General features: G+C 49.4%; 1 protein-coding gene across 3 annotated transcripts in view; it reads left to right on the plus strand.

Moving 5' to 3' along the window:
- CRTC1 (CREB regulated transcription coactivator 1) overlaps positions 1-19755 on the plus strand; it is a 54160-nt gene that overhangs the window by 19066 nt on the left and 15339 nt on the right. For 2 of the 3 annotated variants that reach the window (XM_063147243.1, XM_063147245.1), the window contains exons 2-6: positions 6003-6119; positions 8769-8906; positions 10807-10868; positions 12503-12597; positions 12706-12791. In XM_063147243.1, the coding sequence (XP_063003313.1) occupies positions 6003-6119; positions 8769-8906; positions 10807-10868; positions 12503-12597; positions 12706-12791 (498 nt within the window). The remainder of the gene's footprint in view (positions 1-6002; positions 6120-8768; positions 8907-10806; positions 10869-12502; positions 12598-12705; positions 12792-19755) is intronic. The other variant, XM_063147244.1, reaches the window with a different exon arrangement.

The raw sequence follows: 19755 nt of genomic DNA on the forward strand, positions 1-19755 counted from the left end.
AAAAATAAGAACGGGAACAGAAAAAGCTATTTTTATCTTACTCAGCAGCAGTGGGCATCTCTCGTGCTTTCTTGGTTCTGTGTTTTTATTTTGGTCACTTGGGCGCGGGGATTTTGTAGGATAGATGAATTGCCTTTGGCTAATGGTGGCTGAGCAACCAAGCTACGGATCAAGCAGTCTTCAGTTCGAATCCTGCCCATACCATGAACTTAATTAGTAGCCTAGGGCAAACCGCAAACTCTTACTAGTTCAAGAGGCAGCTGGACAACCATCTGTCAGGGATGCTTTAGGGTGGATTCCTGCATTGAGCAGGGGGTTGGACTTGATGGCCTTAGAGGCCCCTTCCAACTCTGCTATTTCTATGACTATCAGTTTCTCCCAGCTACAACATGAGGGGTGATAATATTTACCTACCGCACAGGGCGCTGTAAAGATTGAAGTCTAACATGCGCCAAGTGCTTTGAACTCTCAAAGCTGCCATATATCATGACTTTGCTACAGAAATTGTCCGGTGACAGAAAGAGAAAATAGAACGATATTTCTGTTTTATATTTATATTCTGCCTTTTTCAATGGAAAAACTCAAGGTGACATTGATTACTTATTTATAAAGAGCCTTAAATCCTTAACCTTCTGTAGAGAAACTAAAAATAAAACCGGTTTTGCCCACAGGCTTATAATCTAAAGTAACAAAACTGTAGAAGAATTAGGGTTTCCCTCAAGGTTATTCAGTATCTATTTTTCATTGTTTTTCATGGATATTTTACTGTTTAAACGGTTTGAGGGTAGTAAGCCGCCGTGAGAGGGCTTCTGCCCTGAAAGGTGGCTGAGAAATATTATAAACAAATAATAATAAATATTTATCGCCTCCAATCCAACTGATGCATGGTGTTTTATAGGGCACAAGATGACAGGTCTCTGCCCTGCAGAGCTTACAGTCTAGCTTGCAACATGAAGGAAGGGGAAAGATGTTGTGTGGTTGCTTTCTGCCGGCAATTAAATTATCCATTCAGAATGGATTTTGCATTAGTTAAAAAGGTACCTGGCCGGTTTGGTGTGTGTGTGTAGATTTGCGAGTGTGTAGATTCGCTAGGTAGTACAGCTCCACATGACTGTCAACCCCATCCTGATGGTGGAGGTCTGCCATCACCACATCCTGAAGGACACCCTGCACAAATTAGCTAGAATCTACACAGGTGGGGCGACAGGTAACCAAAGCCGTGTGTACTCTGAACTTAACACACCGACGCACAACACAACCGCAGCAGCAGGAAAGCAGGGTTCCATAACCTGCGTAAATTGCACAATCCGGGCATTACCCTGTGTGGCGTGGGGGTTTATGTTGCAGAATTTATGCTGCTTCTCTGGAGTTACAGGGGCTGGTCAAGAAGCCACAGAGGAATTGTCCACTCCTGTAAATCTACCAACTCCCTGGTTTCTGAGATTTTAACAGGCGTTGCCGACCCAAATTCAAGCATTTCCATCCACCCTTGAAGGCTTAAATTTTGGTAACCCCAGCTATCATTGCAGCTATTTTTGCTTTTGACGCTGCTGCTCTAAATAATGGTATGCCATTCCCTCATGGCCATGATGTCCGCCTCCTTCCCACAGACCTTTTCCCTTCCATTTCCCCTTGTATAATAAGTTGGAGTATGGTGTATCTTTCTCCTTGAATAACATGACCAAGCTACTGTGATTTTCTTCTTTGGGTGGTATTTATTAATTCGGTTCGTTTGTTTTCCCGACGTAGTACGTCCGTCGTCGTTATTCGGTCAGTCCACGGTCTCTTCAACATTCGCCGCTATATCCACATTTCGAAAGATTGTACTACTCAGCTGAATAATACGCCCAGTATTGCAGTTTCTGCTTCCGCTGCTGTTTTTCCTTGATGATATAAATCTTGCCTCTGCAGCCGTGAGAATTTGGAGCTCTCCATTTTTGCTATCAACAGCTATTATCCATTATGATGAAATGTATTAAGTTTATGAGTTCCTTCTCTGTCAAACACTGAGAAGGGACTCATAAATGTAGGCGTTAAGGGAATGGAAGCATGGATGGTGCGGCGGATGGAGTGCTGGTCTTGGACTGGTCAAACTGGGATCAAATCCCCACTGATCCAGGCAGCTCATTGGCTGACATTTGATCCAGTGGGTCTGTCTCGGCTTAATCTACTTTGCAGGGTTGTTGTGAGGATGGAAAGAGGCCCGGGCAGGAGCACCGTGTACATTGAGCTCTCTGGAGAACCAAACCACGGTTCCATCTAGCCCAACACTCTGTCACGCCAACACACCAGCCATCCCCGATCCGAACAGCAACTCTCATCGCTCTGAGCCAGCATGGCCAATGGGACTTGCTGGTCTACTCTGAGTAGCAGCGTCTCTAGAAAAGAGGCGGGTCTTTCCCGTCACCTGGAAACGAGGCTTTCTGCGTGCTGCAGCCGCTTTGGCGTCGCGAAGGGGCGGGGGCTGCGTTTGCTCAACGCCTGGAGGAGAGAGGCCGCCTGGGAACTTCCATCATGGGAGAAAGGTGGGAATATGAATGCCATAAATCTTCTGGGGAAGCCCTTCTTTCAGCCCCACCGTCTTCAGAGGCGTGCTTGGTGGGAACACGGGAGACAGGGCCTTCTCGGTGGCTGCTCTGGTGCTTTGGAGCTCTCTTCCCTGGCTCTCTCCTTGATGGGCTTTCGGAAGCAGGCTAAAACTCGGTTGTCCCAGCAGGCCTTTGGAGAGCAATCTGGCCCTCCGTCTATGTTCAGGACTTATAATTTCGTTGTGTATTTTAAACGTTTATGGGGTCGTTGCTGTTTGCATTTCTTTTCCTAGGTTTTACAGTGTGTGTTTTAAACTTTGTAAGACCGCCTTGAGGCCCAGTATTGGGCAAAAGGCGGGATGTAAATAAATATAATAATAATAATGGCTCTCTCGCTAGGCGGCGGCTGCTCTCCCCTGTAATAAAGAAATAATAATAATAAAAAAAAGCAGATGCAGTAAAACAAGCGTAAGTGGAGCCTCCCTGCTCCAAGGCAGTACACCTCGGGAATAACAGAAGGCCTTGGTTGCTTGGCTTGTTGGCTTTCCAGAGGCATCTGTTTGCCGCTAGAAATCAGAGCCCTGGAGTTGGAGGACCTTGACCTGATCCAGCAAGGCGGTGTCTCCTGGGTACCCACAAGGACCTCTTGCGTGCCTTCCCTCCCCAGCGGGGCGGGCGTGCAGCACGGCAGAGCGATGCGCCGTCCGGAGCCTTCCGTCTGCTTTGGGACGGGACGTGCGCCGCAATGACCTCGCTTCGGTTCAGGAGCCGAAGTTGGCAGAGCGGAGCGTCTCCCGAATGGATCAAACGCTTTGGCTCGGCATCTGTTCCACCCGGCTTCCAGTATTGATTGCTTTGCTTTGCTTTTCCTTTTAGCCGAGCTGCATTAATAAGGTAAAAAGCTCTTGGAACGTTTCTAGGCTGGCAGGCGGGGCTTTCTGTCTGCGTTTTTACGCAGTTGCTGGTTACATTGGCTGAAAGGTCTTGCGTACGGTTGCTTTGGCCGTGTGCCACAGTCACAAGCCCTCTGTGCCGGCCTTCCCAACCTGGTCCGCTCCAGACGTATAGGACTACAACTCCCAGTGTGCCCCTGGCCTGGGGCATGCTGGGAGGCGTAGTCCAACACGTCTGCATGGCCCTGGGGTGGTGAAGCCTGCTCTGTGTGAAAGCATTCTGGAGATGACTGTACCGCGAAGTCCTTTTGAAAGCCAAAATTGGTGTGGTCTTTTTTGGTTTTCGAAGCCAATATTGTGTTTCGGGTCCTGTTTGACGATCTGGTTTCTCGCTCTTCAGAGTTCTCTTGAAGGAACGCAACCTTACTTCCTTGGGTTAATATTTAGTGTGTCTCCAGAGCTGCTGGGCGTCATTCTGGAGGCCTGATCTATTCAGGACCCAGTCAGAGTAGGTTCATTGGATGAAACTAGACCACTTCTGAAAATAATGACAGTTCATTGATAGAAAATGGATGCAGGCTAACAAAGTAAAGGAAGCTCGCACATCTCTCCAGCCCACGTTGCTGGCAACTCCCAAATTGCTGGGGCCCTAAATCGACAGCAAACAGAGATGGTGCCTTCGAACTTCCAAGTTCTCCAAGTTGGGGTGCATGTTCCCCCTGTAGTGAAGCCCGCTTGGTTAGGCCTCAGCTCCGTCATTTAGACTCTTTCTGATACTCTAGTATGCGCCCCAAAGCATTGCAGGAAGGTCACGAGTTACCTGTCTTATGGCTGACGGATCCCAACATTCTTAGCTCACTGCATGCTTATAATCTGGAAGCTGGGCTGAATTTGTTAACATGTTTGGCATGGATGGATTCTGTGCACCGTCGGTTCCATTGCTGCCTTGAGCTTACGTCCAACTCTTCAGGCTTCCAAGCTATTGCCAGATTTCCTTTGAATCTCCCTGGATGAAAGCCGTGGTGCGAAAGGCCCTATTATTATGGGAGAGGGAGAAAAACGTCTTGCCTATCCGCATTCTCCACACCCTGCATGATTTTATACACCTCTGTCATGTCTCCTCTCACTCACCAAAAGGCCATCTAGAGCATCAACCTGTATCCCATCCGTGAGCGCGGCGGATAAAAATCAATAAATCAATAATAAATAATTTTTTTAAAAAATAAATATATATATTTTTTATTTAAATCAGATTTTTTTAAATAAAATGCTTTTTGGGGAAAAATCTATCCAAAGATAGTTTTCTATTTAAGAGATATTATAGTCCAAAGGTTATTCATCATGAAATAAGGCTTAGTTTTTAATTATGTCGCATGAGGATGTATATTCATGCAATGTTTAAATTTGGGGGTAAATGAATTCCGTTCATCCATTCACAATGCCATGCTCTTCCAGAGGTTTCTGTAAGATTATTGGGCAATTTTTCTGTCTAGAAGATATTATCACAGCTGCCTGGTTTTACAGTTCTCAAAACTATGAATTTGCATCTGCAGAGGTCATAACCCCATTGTGCCTTTGCAAATTGATGTACACAAAATCAATCCCTTACCTCTTAAGTGTTTCAAAAAATTCAAGGAATAGAGTGCACTTTTGGGGGTGGGGGAAGTCACATGATTCAATCGAGTTTTAACTCCCTACCAAGGCAAATGCTATTTTGGGCTGCGTTAATAGAAGTATAGCTTCCAAATCACAGGAGGTACTGATTCCTCTCTATTTGGCCCTGGTTAGGCCTCATCTAGAGTATTGTGTCCTGTTCTGGGCTCCACAATTCAAAAAGGACGCAGACATGCTGGAGCGTGTTCAGAGGAGGGCAACCAGGAGGATCAGGGGTCTGGAAACAAAGCCCTATGAAGAGAGACTGAAGGAACTGGGCAGGTTTAGCCTGGAGAAGAGAAGATTGAGGGGAGACAGGATACACAGATGAGGGCCAGGATCTCTTCTCGATCCTCCCAGAGTGCAGGACATGGAATCATGGGCTCAAGTTGCAGGAAGCCAGATTCCAGCTGGACATCAGGAAAAACTTCCTGACTGTTAGAGCAGTACAACAATGGAACCATTGACCTAGGGAGGTTGTGGGCCCTCCCATCCGAGAGACCTTCAAGAGGCAGCTGGACAACCCTCTGTCAGGGATGCTTCAGGGTGGATTCCTGCCTTGAGCAGGGGGTTGGACTCGATGGCCTCGTAGGCCCCTTCCAACTCTGCTATTCTATATTTCGATGATTCTTTGTGGCCTCCTTGCTGCTGGCTTAGAACACACACGCCCCTACCTGAAGACGCATTAATCGCAGCCTGCCTTTGGTGCTGAAGAATCACTAGCTGCTGGCACTTCCGCAACTGCAATTCGTACGTCCATGCTTTTGCAGTGTTGTAAACGGCCTTGTGAGAGCAGTGCTCCCTTAAAGGCGTGTTAAAAGATATCTGTACCAATGAGCAAAGCCCCACTGGATCACCCCTTCCGCGTGGGGCGTCTGTGCAGCTCTGTTCATTTCCGTCCCTCTCTCTCTCTCTCTTTGTTTTCTAGCTACAGCTACAGAAAAACCAGTATTTGCAGTTGGGGCAGAGCCGTGGCCAATACTACGGTGGATCCCTGCCAAACGTCAATCAGATTGGCAGCAGCGCAATGGACCTGCCCTTCCAGGTGAGACTTGAATCCTTTGCTTACCAGCGTAACCGGAGCTTTTTATCAACGGCAACATGAAACCCTAACTCCCGCCCCCCAAGGGTGCTTGAGGCCATCTGTCTGAATTAATCCTCCGTCTGTGTTGAACGGCAACTTCCATCATCCTCAGCCAAGCGTAGCCATTGGCCAGGGGGTGTCGCAGTCTAATACATCTGGAGGGCACCGAGTTGGGGAAGGCTGGGTTAACGGGTGCAGGTGAATAATATGCATAAAAGCAAAGTATCGCCTGGGATTGGCTTTCTGGCTTTGTATCCTGTCATGATCAGGCCTGTTCTTCATGGTCTCGGTGAATCACACATATGGGAGAGCTTCTATAGCTAAGCAAGTGTTTGGGCAGGAACCCCTCCCCCACTATCCAGCGGGGTCCCCCACAATGCTCAGTTTTTTCTCAACCACCATTGTGGACGGACTCGTTCTGAAACTTCTCTTCTCCGGATCAGCGTTTTTCTTGTCATCTAATATATATATATTCTTTTATAGTAGTTAGTTTACTTCTGTATATCGTTTAATTACTTATTATTATTATTCTATTTATTTGTATCCCGCCTTTTGCCCAATACTGGGCCTCAAGGCGGTCTTACAAAGTTTAAAACATACATTGTAAAACCTAGGAAAAGAAATGTAAAAACAAACACACACACACAAAATGTTTAAAATACACAACAAAATTATAAGTCATTAACGTAGATGGAGGGCCAGATTATTCTCCAAAGACCTGCTGGGACAACCAAGTTTTAGCCTGCTTCCGAAAGCCCATCAAGGAGGGAGCCAGGGAAGAGAGTTCCAAAGCACGGGAGCAGCCACCGAGAAGGCCCTGTCTCCCATGTTCCCACCAAGCACGCCTGTGAAGACGGTGGGACTGAAAGAAGGGCTTCTTCAGAAGATCTCAAAGCACGGGCAGGCTCATAAGGGAGAAGACGGCCTTTCAGATAACCTGGACATGAGCCATACTTAGGATAGAGATTGTAGGATCGGCGATCACTGATCGCGTTACGCCCAGGGTGTATGGCCATTAAGGCGCCTTTCAGGAAATGTGTGCAGTGTGGGGCAAAATTAACACCCCCTGATGGACATTCTCTTTGCGTGGTGTGTTTGGGAGAAGGACATAAAAAAGAGACTTGTCACCATTGCATGTCTTACGCAAGACAAACAAGAAAGCATCGCGCTGACCGCCTCAGAGCGGTATTGTGGGACAAGGCTTTGAGGGCAACGGAAACGCCCCAAAGATTGAATGCTATGGAGGACACAGGAGATTTGGGAGGAAACCAAGAAGTATCTCCCACTTGCTCCATTATAACCTTGACTGTGGGTTCGACAAAACTGTCCACCCCAGGCCGCTCTTTGTCCTTAATGGTCGCCTGGGATTGGCTTTCTATCCTGTCATGATCAGGCCTGTTCCCCTTAGTGTGGGGGAAGGTGTTTCATGTTATCAATTTGATTCTGAACTAAAAGAAACCAGACTAGGAACGTACCAGCCCACACAGGACGCTGGGGAGGAGGTTCTCCCAGGCTCTTCAGCCGCCAGGGATGAATCTTCACCGGACCTTATCAGTGAAAACGTTAACAGATCAGAATCTGTGGGAACCCAGCATTCCACAGAGGGGGAAGGGACTTCAAATTTAGCTGATCCCAGAGTTCGCTGCAGGTTCAAACGGGTGGAGCTAAACCAAGGCGAGAGGTGATCAGCTCAGCTAGCATCTCACCAAAGCCTTCTTCAGAGGAATCCTCCCTGAACTTAAAGGGACTCAGGGAAAAAGACCTCCCCTTTGTTGAAAGGACAAGCGTCTCGCTTAGATTGCCAAGTTTTAGCCTGGAGGAAAGTTCCTAGGGTTTAAACTCTCTTCCGGTGCGACGGAATGTTTGTTTGCTGAATACATTTTTGTGGATTCCTTGGCAGACCTCTTTTTATTGTCTCGCCGTCATGTTTCTCAGAATGCTCCTACTTTCGATGGGAGGCAAATGACGAGGCCTGCTAGGTAACCCACAAAGCTTTTATTAAGCAACAAACGTCTCTTCTACCTGAATAGAGTCTAACCTCTTGGAAATGTCCCCCTAGGAAAAACTATGCAAACTAAGCAAGGCAATTGTCCATTCAAGAAGAATAAGAAGCTACTTCTCAAATGTAACTTCAGAGTGCCTGGTGCGGAGGCAGGTTCTGGTATAATCTCTCTGACTTTCTCACATCTTCCTTCCGCGCCATGCTTTCCAGCTTCCGGCGGACCCTAGCATCAGCTAGTTTTTTGGGACGCTCTCCTCCAGAAGAAAAGTCAGTTCCCACTGAGTGTGCAGGGTTTGGCCCTGAGGAGATAAGCGCTGGAGAGGGCTGACTCCCAGGTGGGGAATCGCCCGTGAGAGCTTCCTCCCCCACTGGTCCAGGCTGGCTGGTGTCTGGCGCTGTGTCTTCTCGTTCTGAATCGGATTCTGATGGATGACCTGAAACACCTTCTCCCAAAACAGGGGCAGTAGGGTCAGACATGAAACACGCCCTGCAGCAGGGCGGCTTGGAAACCCGACAGTCTCCTCCCCTTTCCCCCAAGAAGCAGCATCAGGTTGTGCCTCACATCTGGAATCCCCGCCCCACCCCTCTTCTTTTTGGATTATTCTTAGACTCCATTTCAGACCTCCGGCTTGGACACCAGTAGGACGACTCGGCACCACGGGCTGGTGGACAGGGTGTACCGCGACCGGAATCGCCTGGGCTCGCCGCACCGGCGTCCGCTCTCCGTGGACAAGCATGGCAGACAGATATCCTTGGTTTCAGCATCACAGCAGCTGGGAGTAGGGAGACGGACCTGGGCTCTGGCTTGCCGGGGGAAAAGTTAAAAAGGGCAAAGACGTGCAGTTGCAGCTTGTCGGCAGGCGTTGGGGCTAGGGGCCGGGAGGCGCACACGTCGCTGAGGCCAGGAGCGGCCTCCCTGAGAGCAGCACGATCTGCACATGAGGGATAATAATAATAATTAATTAATAATGATAACTTTATTTGTTACCTGCCTCTCCCTCTGGATCGAAGCGGGGCACGACACAAATGCAAACATCATATTAAAACATTTAAAACCAATCCATCATCATTAAAAGGCAAATTTAAAATTCCGCTGGGTAGGCCTGCCGGAAGAGATCAGTCTTTATGGCTTTCTTAAATTCCGGAAGACTGTTCAGTTGACGAATCTCTCTCGGCGAGCCGTTCCACAAACTGGGAGCGGCAGAAGAAAAGGCCCTGTGGGTTATGGTTGTCAGCCTAGTCTTTGATGGCTGGACTAAATTCTTCCCAGAGGACCTGAGTGTGCAGGAGAGAAGGTGACCCCGCAGGTAGCCTGGACCCAAGCCACATAGGGCTTTAAAGGTGATAACCAACACTTTACACTTCGCCCGGAAACTCATTGGCAGCCGGTGAAGAGATTTTAAGACTGGTGTAATGTGGTCCCCCCTAGGTGTACCAGTGACCAGCCTGGCTGCCCTATTTTGAACTAGTTGAAGTTTCCGGACTAGGCACAACGGTAGCCCCATGTAGAGCGCATTGCAGAAGTCAAGCCTCGAAGTTACCAGCGTGTGCACGACCGTCTTTAGGTCTTCTGACTGTGGCCCCCACCAGATTTGGGAGCTTTATAGGCCCAAGTGAGCAGCTGTTGCTCTCGTCCTCTCACCTGACCCCTTCTGAGCTGTCAGCGGCCGTAACACCTTCTGTCCATCTTTGGTAATGGTACTGAAATGCAGTAGATTACAGCCAGCCCAGCCCAGCTGTTTTCCAGAATATTGCATTTCTTGCCCCCTCGAAACTCGCTTTTTGCAAACCAGAGTCAGAGAAAACAGGGCAACATCCAAAATAACACGACGGAAAAGGCGAGACTGGGGGGGGGGGGAGGAACCCAGATGTTGCCAAATGAAGTTTTACTCTCCCGAGTGCTATTCCGGGCAGCTTTGAAGAATAAAGCTTTTACTTTCCTGCATCCTGAGATTTGGCCTCTCTTTCCCATCGTGCTTTTTGCAAACGCCTCCGGTTCTGGCAAGGATGGGTAGAGAGCCACAACTCTGGTGTTACTCTCTTTGAATTGCCTCCGCACTGTCACCGTGAAGAAGAAGAGGAGGAGGAGGAGGAAAAAGAAACTGGTTGCAGTAGAAACATTGTCAGCCTTTATACACCAGCTGCTGGGGAACATGGGTAGGAGGGTACTATTGCACTCATCGGTCGATAGCTGGTTGGTCGCCGTGTGAACAGTGCTGGACTAGATGGACGTGATCCAGCAGGGCTCTTGTTACATTCTTCAATTTGGCAACGTTTTCTAAGCCTTTGTGTCTTAGCTTATGCTAGCTTACTCACGTGGAGGACATCAGCTTTGGAAAAGCTGACCTTTCCTGACTTTGGGCCTCCAGATCTTGTTGACCTACAACTTCTGTCATCCGCAGCCAGCATGTAGAGTGGTCATGCACCACGGGCGTTGTAGGCCAGGGGTATCTTGGGAACCCAGAGTGGGGAAAAGGCCCATCTCGATTTCTTTTCCGAGGCTACGGCACACCGAAATAGGGGTGCCTCTTCCCACGCTGCTCGGTTCACAAGACCGCCGTGCGCGATTCAGTAACCGCTGCCTCTTGGAATACCTGAAAACAATTTCTCGCTGAAAATGTCTTTTTCCTTGACTCCCTGATCCACGTGGACAGCTGTCCGTACAGCACCGTCTACCTGTCCCCTCCTTCGGATACCAGCTGGAGAAGGTCTGTATGAACTGTCCGTTGGGTGGGAATCTTTAACCCTTCTGTTTGTAAAATGTGCACTTAAATGCTCCTGCCACGCATTTTTGGCCAGCGGAAATGATGCTTTCGTGATGCTTCGTGCCTCTCCTAGCCTTTTTTTTTTTTTAATCACACTTTACAGCCGCCCAGCAGCACCATCTTTTTCTTGGGAGGGGTGGGTTAGGGTTTTGTGTTTTGGAGCTCAGACACCACCTCCGCACCGAATTTCAGTTTCTTTTCTCGTCCTGCTCCCTGGAGTCTGCTCCGTCTTCTATTTGGTGATAGAACAGACTGACCCAGGACGAGGTGGATTCTTTGCTGAAGATATTTAAGCATCTGTCAGCGATATTGGACTGAGGACGAGGTTGGACTAGATGGTCTCTAAAGTTACCCCAGCTGTGTTTCTGCCCTGGCCCTTCAACACTTTACAGGTTAAAACGAGCGCTTTAAACTGTGCTCTTACCAGAGCATGGTAACCCTGGCCTGTCCAGAAGATAGAATCATAGAATTGCAGAGTCGGAAGGGGCCTACAAGTCCATCGAGTCCAACCCCCTGCTCTAAAGCCTACTTGACAGAGGGTTGTCCAGCTGCCTCTTGAAGGTCTCTAGGGTGGGAGAGCCCACAACCTCCCTAGGTAACTCATTCCACCGTCGCACTGCTCTAACAGTCAGGAAGTTTTTCCTGATGTCCAGCCGGAATCTGGCTTCCTGTCACTTGAGCCCATTATTCCGTGTCCTGCACTCTGGGAGGATCGAGAAGAGATCCTGGCCCTCCTCTGTGTGACAATCTTTCAAGTATTTGAAGAGTGCTATCATGTCTCCCCTCAGCCTTCTCTTCTCCAGGCTAAACATGCCCAGTTCTTTCAGTCTCTCTACATAGGGCTTTGTTTCCAGACCCCTGATCATCCTGGTTGCAGAAGACAAAATAGAAATTGGAGGAATAAATACTTTCAAGCTCAAAAGTTTGAATTTTCCTTTGGATTAAAGACATACTTGTGTGTGTGGCTCAGTTCAGACAACACGTTTCTCAACAGTGGTTTTAGAACCGCATGGTGGAGTTTTTTCACCACCGTTGAGAACCGTGTGGTCTGGTGGAAAAACTCCACGCGACGGTGGAGTTTTTTAGGGAAACTCCCCACGCAGAATATCCACGCCGTGCAGAGGGGAGTTCCTGCACAACCATTGTGTTGCGTGTTGGGCTTCGGGGAGTTTTCAGTTGCATTGAGTTTTCCCACTGGCTACAAAGTTCCCGGGCAAGAGCGGTGAAAGGAGCGAGTGCCTCCCTAGGAGAACCACCAGGATTGTTGGTTTTTTGCAGCAATGGCTGATGGGATACTATCGTGAGGATCGGGGGAGGAGAGAGGGCGGAGGAACTGTCAATCAAACATCACAGTGGATTTTACTCACCTCCACGGCAGACCAGTCCCGCAACGGTGGAGTTATGAACATGTTGTATGGGGCGTACCCGCTAAAAACTCAACCGAGTGGAGTTTTCACACTGCGGTGACTAACGTGTTGTCTGAACGGAGCCTGTGTGTGTGTGTGTGTGATACAAAGAAATGCATTTTTCCGCTTGTGGGACCAGAGTTATAATAGTTTTCCCCTCTTCCTTCCCAGGACCAATTCAGATTCTGCCCTGCACCAGAGTACGATGACTCCCGTTCAGGCAGAGCCGTTCTCAGCCGGGTCGCAGGACATGCAGCAAAAAAGAGGTGAAGCTTTGAAAAGAAAAGAAAAGAAACCACCGTGGCTTAGCGTCCCGTCTGAACAGGGTCATATAAATTATGGTTTTAAAATGCGTTTATCTCTTCTTGTTGCAGTCTTATTACTGACTGTCCCAGGCATGGAGGAAGACACCTCAGATACAGACAAGGACCTTTCGAAGCAAGGATGGGACGCTAAGAAGGTACCGGGCCCCAATTCCGCCCAAAAGCTGAGGCGTTGCAGAGGAGAACGTCAACATGGTTGTAACCGGCGGGGAAAGTCTTGCGTTGTTTTAAGGCTCAAAACAGAGAGTATAAATAAAGAGTACAGAAACCGCGGCCTGTTGGCTTCAATGCAGCCGGCCTCCTCGGGTTCCTTTAGGGGGGGTGTTGGGGGGGTCTTGGTCTCCAAGCTCTTTTCCCAGGAGGAATTCCCGCCTCCCTGCAGTAATTTCCGAGCTCAGAGAGTGTGGCTGCTCTTCCCAGTGCAGGTTGAATCCTTCTTCCCGTGTTTCTTGCTGCCCCTAATGGGACGATCATTAACTCTAGGAATTGGCTGGTCTGGGGTTGGCCAAGTCTCTCCGTGTTGAGGAGAGAGACAGGCTCAGTTCGGACAGTGTTTCTCAACGCTCATCTTAAGAGCTCCACGGTGGAGTTCTTGCACCACCGTTGAGAAACGTGTCATCCGGGGGGAAAACGCCACGCAACGGTGTTTTTTTCGGGGGGAAACTCTCCATGCAGAATAGCCACGCTGTGCAGAGGAGAGTTCCTGCACAATGGTTGTGTGGCGGGCTCCGGGGAGTTTTCCGTTGTGTTGACTTGGTTTTTCCCGCTGGCTACAGACTTCCTTGGCAAGAGGAAGGAGCGAGTGCCGCTCTAGGAGAGCCGCCGGGATTGCTTTTTTGCAGCAATGGCTGATGGGATACCATCGGGAGGACCCGGGGAGGAGAGAGGGCGGAGGAACTGTCAATCAAACTTCACAATGGGTTTTACTCAACTCCACGGCAGCCCACAGTCACAGAACAGTGGAGTTAGAACATGTGGGTGGAGTACCGCATACGAACTCAACCATTGAGTGGAGTTTTCTCACTGCGTTGACTAACGTATTGTCCAGAGCCACAGAGAGAGTGAAAATGGCCCAGGGGGTGGCATCAGTGGGCCTGGCCCAGGGGGATCAGTTTGGCCCCCATCTCCTGTTAGTTCTTCTTCGTGGTCTCTATGCATCACACATATGGGCTTTGCGCCTGCGCAGAGACCAGACCGGAACCTTCTATAGCTGAGTGGAACGTTTTTGGCGGGAACCCCTCCCCCACGCTACCACGTATGTCCATGGGGTTCCCGCCCTTACCTCAGTTCTTCGTCGTCCGCCATTGTGCACAGACCTGTTTAACCGAACCTCTAGCGTTTTTCTTATTAACTTTATTTTCTCTTTTACGATCTTCTTCGTTTTTCGATCTTTTTCTAAGACTCTTCTTACTACTTTTCTTATATTAAAAAAAAAAAAAAATTAAATTATTGAAGATAGTTTTCCTCAGCAACTTCGGTCGCGTGAGGCCTGTATGGCAGTTGAAACACCGTTTACGAAGTGTGTGAAGTGTGGGGCCAAGCTTCCACCTATTGACGGACACTCCCTCTGTGTCCTTTGTTTGTGCTAAGGCCATATCGTTGAGGCCTGCCATCATTGCATGTCGTTTACAAAACAAACGAGGAAAAGCAGAGCTGACGACTTCCCTCCATCTTGGGGGGAAAAAGCTCTCAGAGCCACGGAGGCTCCTACTATGGATAAAACGGCAGTCAGTAAGTCCGTTACCGACAAAACGGCAGCCAGTAAGACCGTTGATGACCGTTGCACTGAGGTGCCTGAGAATTCCAGAGTGGCTAATAGGGCTCAGATACCCCTAACGCCTGGACGGTCACTGGTGAGTTCCGCGGCCAGGAAAATCTCCAAAAGTGCCCGGACTCCCAAATCTTCGATGATGGACAAAACGGCAGCCAGTAAGTCCGTTGATGACCGTTGCACTGAGGTGCCTGAATATTCCAGAGCGGCTAATAGGGCTCAGATACCCCTAACGCCTGGACGGTCACTGGCGAGTTCCGCGGCCAGGAAAATCTCCAAAAGGGCCCGGACTCCCAATCTTCGATGATGGACAAAACGGCAGCCAGTAAGTCCGTTGATGACCGTTGCACTGAGGTGCCTGAATATTCCAGAGCGGCTAATAGGGCTCAGATACCCCTAACGCCTGGACGGTCACTGGCGAGTTCCGCGGCCAGGAAAATCTCCAAAAAAGGCCCGGGCTCCCAAATCTTCGACGATCGACAAAACGGCAGCCAGTAAGTCCGTTGATGACCGTTGCACTGAGGTGCCTGAATATTCCAGAGCGGCTAATAGGGCTCAGATACCCCTAACGCCTGGACGGTCACTGGCGAGTTCCGCGGCCAGGAAAATCTCCAAAAAAGGCCCGGGCTCCCAAATCTTCTTCGGAAATGGAGCGGCGGAACCGGCTAGGAGTCACTCTACTCCTCCTGCCATACCGACCGCTTCGATACCGAGGCCTCCCTCGGTATCGAGATTCCAGCAGCTACCGATGGCTACGGTACCGACGCACCCTCCCAGTCTATCGGAGGGCGAGTTGCGGGATTCGGTTTCAGCGGCCTCTTTCCGAGAGCCTAGCAGGCCGTGAGAGGTTCAGGGACTAATCCCTCTACCGCCTTCGGAATGGGATCGATATCGCCCACTTCCAGGGTGACCACCAGTACCCTCAAGAAGAGTATTATGCGCACCCTTCGCTTACATCGAGGGTGTGTCATCTACCGCTGCCGCCACCGCCCGCCCACCAATGTCCACGGTGTCGACGCCTCGACACCGTACGCAGCCATCGGCATCGACTGCCGCGGTTACCACGATACCGACGGAGCATGTGTCATCTACCGCTGCCTCCACCGCCCGCCCACCAATGTCCACGGTGTCGACGCCTCGACACCGTACACAGCCATCGGCATCGACTGCCGCGGTTACCACGATACCGACGGAGCATGTAGACCTCCAGGTGGTTACAGTATCCTTGCCTGAAGAAAATTATTCCTCGGATTCTGAATTGGGGTTGTCGGCTACTCCATCGATGCCTTCACCATAAGATGAGGTTCATGACAACGACCCTTCTTCCCCTTCCGACGATATGGTCAGATCTTCTGACCATATGCTTAGAATGGCTCAGGCATTAGGACTGGTGATCCAGCACCACATGCTTTAAAGCAAATGGCTCAATTATTCTGGAAAACACCGGCTATGTCTCAGGCCACATCGTAAAGGCTAGAGACCCTCTATCGAGTCTAACAAGAAAATGTACAGTTTCTGGTCCAACATCCCAAACCTAATTCGATCGTAGGGAGTCGGCTCAAGGCCGCTCACAGAATGCACATTCTGCACCCGTGGACAGAGAGGGCAGAAAGTTGGACCTTACGGGCCGGAGGATTTACTCCTCTGCTTCTTTGGGCATCAGCCTACGAGGCTACCATGGCACGATACCAGCTCTTCCTCTGGGAGAAAATAGGATCACTAGGTGAACATCTCCCAGAGGACAAAAAAGAGCGGGCACGAGTCTTCCAAAGTGAAGCTTCAGCCATAGCCAGGCAACAAGTGTCGACAGCGCGACACCAAGTTGACTGCCATTCCAAGTCGATGATGGGACCCGTGTCCTTGAGGAGACATGCTTGGCTCCGCTCCGCTAATCTGGCTCATGACACCAAAGCCAGGATTTAGAACATGCCTTACGATGGCGAGGGCTTGTTTAATAGCAGGACAAGACCTTGGACTCTATATACAAGGCTTGCACAACAGCCAAGAAAATAAGTTTCTCTGCTCAGCCTGCCCAATACAAGCTGAGACGGTGAACAAGACCGCCTGCTCAACAACAACAGCAGCGGCCCTACTATCAAAGCCAACAGAGGCAGCAACAACAACAACTCCAGAGTAAGCGGCCATATCAGTCTACATTTCAACAAGCGTCAGCCTGACTTCACCAAGAAGCAGCGACTTTGACTTCTTTGTCCCACGTCCACCTCCCTTTGCGAACCGCCTAGCACCCCATTACCATATGGGAGTCAATGACATCAGACTCCTGCGTGCTCACTATCATCAACTTGGGGTATGCCATCGAGCTCGATGTCCTTCCTCCTTCTTCGGGGGTGAAAGTAACGGCGCCATCCCTTCCTCTGCTTCCGGAGGTACAGACCTCTGCTATCGAAGAGAGCCATCTCTCCCGTACCCGCAGAGGAACTCAACCAGGGTTTTTTCTCGCGCTACTTCACGGTCCCGAAGAAATATGAGGTCTTCGGCCGATCATGGACTTAAAGCAGTTAAACAAATTCATCATTCCAAGGAAGTTCCGTATGACAACGGTTACTTTTATTCTGCAGCTCCTACACTTGGACGATTGGCTTCTGGTAGCGGACAGCAGTTGCACGCTCCAGAAGGACATTTCAACCACCCTCAACCTGTTGGACTTGTTGGGTTTGTGGGTCAACGAGGAGAAATCCATCTTGACCCCACATCAGAAGCTCGACTTTATAGGGGTAACCCTATCGTCTCGGGATGGGAGAGCATACCTGCCCTCGACCAGAGCAAGCACCCTTCAAGATTTAGCCATCGCTACCGAGAGCCGCCGAAAGGTCTCGGCATGGACAATTCAGAGGCTATTAGGCTTGATGGCAGCTACAACTGCAGTCATCAGGTTTGCAAGACTCAGAATGAGAATATTGCAGGCCTGATTTTTAAGAACTTTCGATCTTCGACACGATGCCCGGCGAACTTACATGTCGATCCCGACGCAAGTAAGGGCATCTCTGAAATGGTGGTTTTCGATGTCGACGCTCCTAGAAGGAGTTCCCTTCCAGCAAGAAACTCCTTTGGTAACGATCACGATGGATGCATCGTTGATCGGATGGGGAGCACACTGCGACTCCCTCACAGCTCAGGGCCGTTGGCCTCCTTCCCAGAGGGAACATCATATCAACCACCTAGAACTGCTAGCAGTGGAGAATGCAATAAGACTTCAGCAGGTCTTTCCACGTCGACCACGAATGGGAGCTCGATACCGAAATAAGAGACGTTCTCTTTCGGTACTGGAGCCTCCCTGCTGTCGATGTCTTCGCTACCGAAGAAAACGCAGCTTGTTCCAGGTTCTGCAGCAGAGCAGGAAGAGGAAAGCACTCGCTAGGAGATGCTTTCACCAGAACCTGGAAAGGAAATCTTCTTTACATCTTTCCTCTGTTTCCACTGTTGATGAAAGTGCTGGCCAAAATCCAGTCGGACAGGTCAGACTGCATCCTTATCACACCGTGGTGGCCTCGACAGACGTGGTTCTCCCACGCCCTTCGACTGTCAGACGGGAATTACATCAGACTCCCGCCGATACCGACACTGTTGTCTCGACACCAGAGCAGGGTTCGACACGCAAACCTGTCGACCCTCAAGATGACGGCATGGAGAATATCATCCATTCCTCTTCTCGTACCAAGGATTTAACTGTAGACCATATATTGTTGGCATCACTAAAGCCTTCAACAAGAAAATCTCACGCGGCAAAGTGGCAGAGATTTCAAACTTTTGCCTTGGGAAATGATCAAGCACCTGAATCTTGCCCTTTGTCATTGATTCTCAAATACCTATTGGCACTTTATCAGCAGGGACTCAAACTCACTTCCATCAGAGTTCACCTAGCGGCTATTACGTCTTTTCATCGAGGCATGGATGGTTTTACACCTTTTACACATCCAACATCGAGGAAATTTCTAAAAGGACTTAAAAATACGATACCAACAGTAAAGTGTATCGTTCCACCATGGAGCCTGTCAGTGGTGCTACAGGCATTGACAGAGAAGCCCTTCGAGCCCATGGCCTTATCTGACCTTAGGCTTCTAACATGCAAGACTGTCTTTTAGTAGCCATCACTTCTGCTAGACGTGCAAGTGAGCTTAGAGCTCTCAGGATAGATGCTCCTTACACTATCTTTCACAAAGATAAGGTTGTGTTACGCACAGACCCTGCCTTCTTGTCTAAGGTAGTGTCAACCTTTCATCTGTCCCAATATATCACTCTACCAGCTTTCTTTCCGAATCCTACATCACCTGTCGAGTCTGCTTTACATACACTTGATGTAAGGAGAGCTCTTGCCTTTTACAAGGCTAGGACAGAGAATTTTAGAAAAACAAAGCAATTGTTTATTTGTTATGGGGAGCCTTCTAAGGGAGTCCCTGTTTCATGCCAGCGTCTGTCACGCTGGATTGTAGAGACAATTGAACTTGCCTACTCTATCTCTGAACTAGAGCTGGTGAAACCTGTGACAGCTCATTCTACCAGAGCCGTCGCAACATCTGTTGCTTTTGGCAGAGGTGTTCCTTTGACAGAAGTCTGTAGAGCTGCAACGTGGTCCACTCCATCCACATTTGTTAGGCACTACAGTTTGGACACCCGTGCGAGGCACGACTGCTTGTTTGGATGGACAGTGCTCTCGGAGATCTTCAGATGATGCACCAACCCACCTCCAAAGATATGTCAGCTTGCTACTCGCCCATATGTGTGATGCATAGAGACCACGAAGAAGAAATGCAGGTTGCTTACCTGTAACTGTAGTTCTTCGAGTGGTCATCTATGCATTCACACAACCCACCCACCATCCCCACTTGGTGGTGTGAGACTTACAAATAACACAGTTATATTGTGGAATGTACTTTATTTTATTTACACTCATGTTTATGGGGGCACAATGTCGGACTCCTGTAAACTGAGGTAAGGGCGGGAACCCCATGGACATACGTGGTAGCGTGGGGGAGGGGTTCCCGCCAAAAACGTTCCACTCAGCTATAGAAGGTTCCGGTCTGGTCTCTGCGCAGGCGCAAAGCCCATATGTGTGAATGCATAGATGACCACTCGAAGAACTACAGTTACAGGTAAGCAACCTGCATTTCTGCACCCCTGATGATCGTGTATTTCGGCTTACGAGCCAGGGCCGAACGTATTCTGTGCCATGGCCGCTGGTGTCATCATCACTCCTGCCCATTTTACCTTTCCCTGTGCTTTTCACGTTTTAAAGCTACGTTGTTATTTTAACACGGCTTCGTTGATACGTCTTTACGCGGTGGTTGTTGGGCTTCACCGCTTCGGCAACT

The sequence above is a fragment of the Elgaria multicarinata genome, chromosome 23, assembly GCF_023053635.1.
Source record: "Elgaria multicarinata webbii isolate HBS135686 ecotype San Diego chromosome 23, rElgMul1.1.pri, whole genome shotgun sequence".
Lineage (NCBI taxonomy): Eukaryota > Metazoa > Chordata > Lepidosauria > Squamata > Anguidae > Elgaria > Elgaria multicarinata.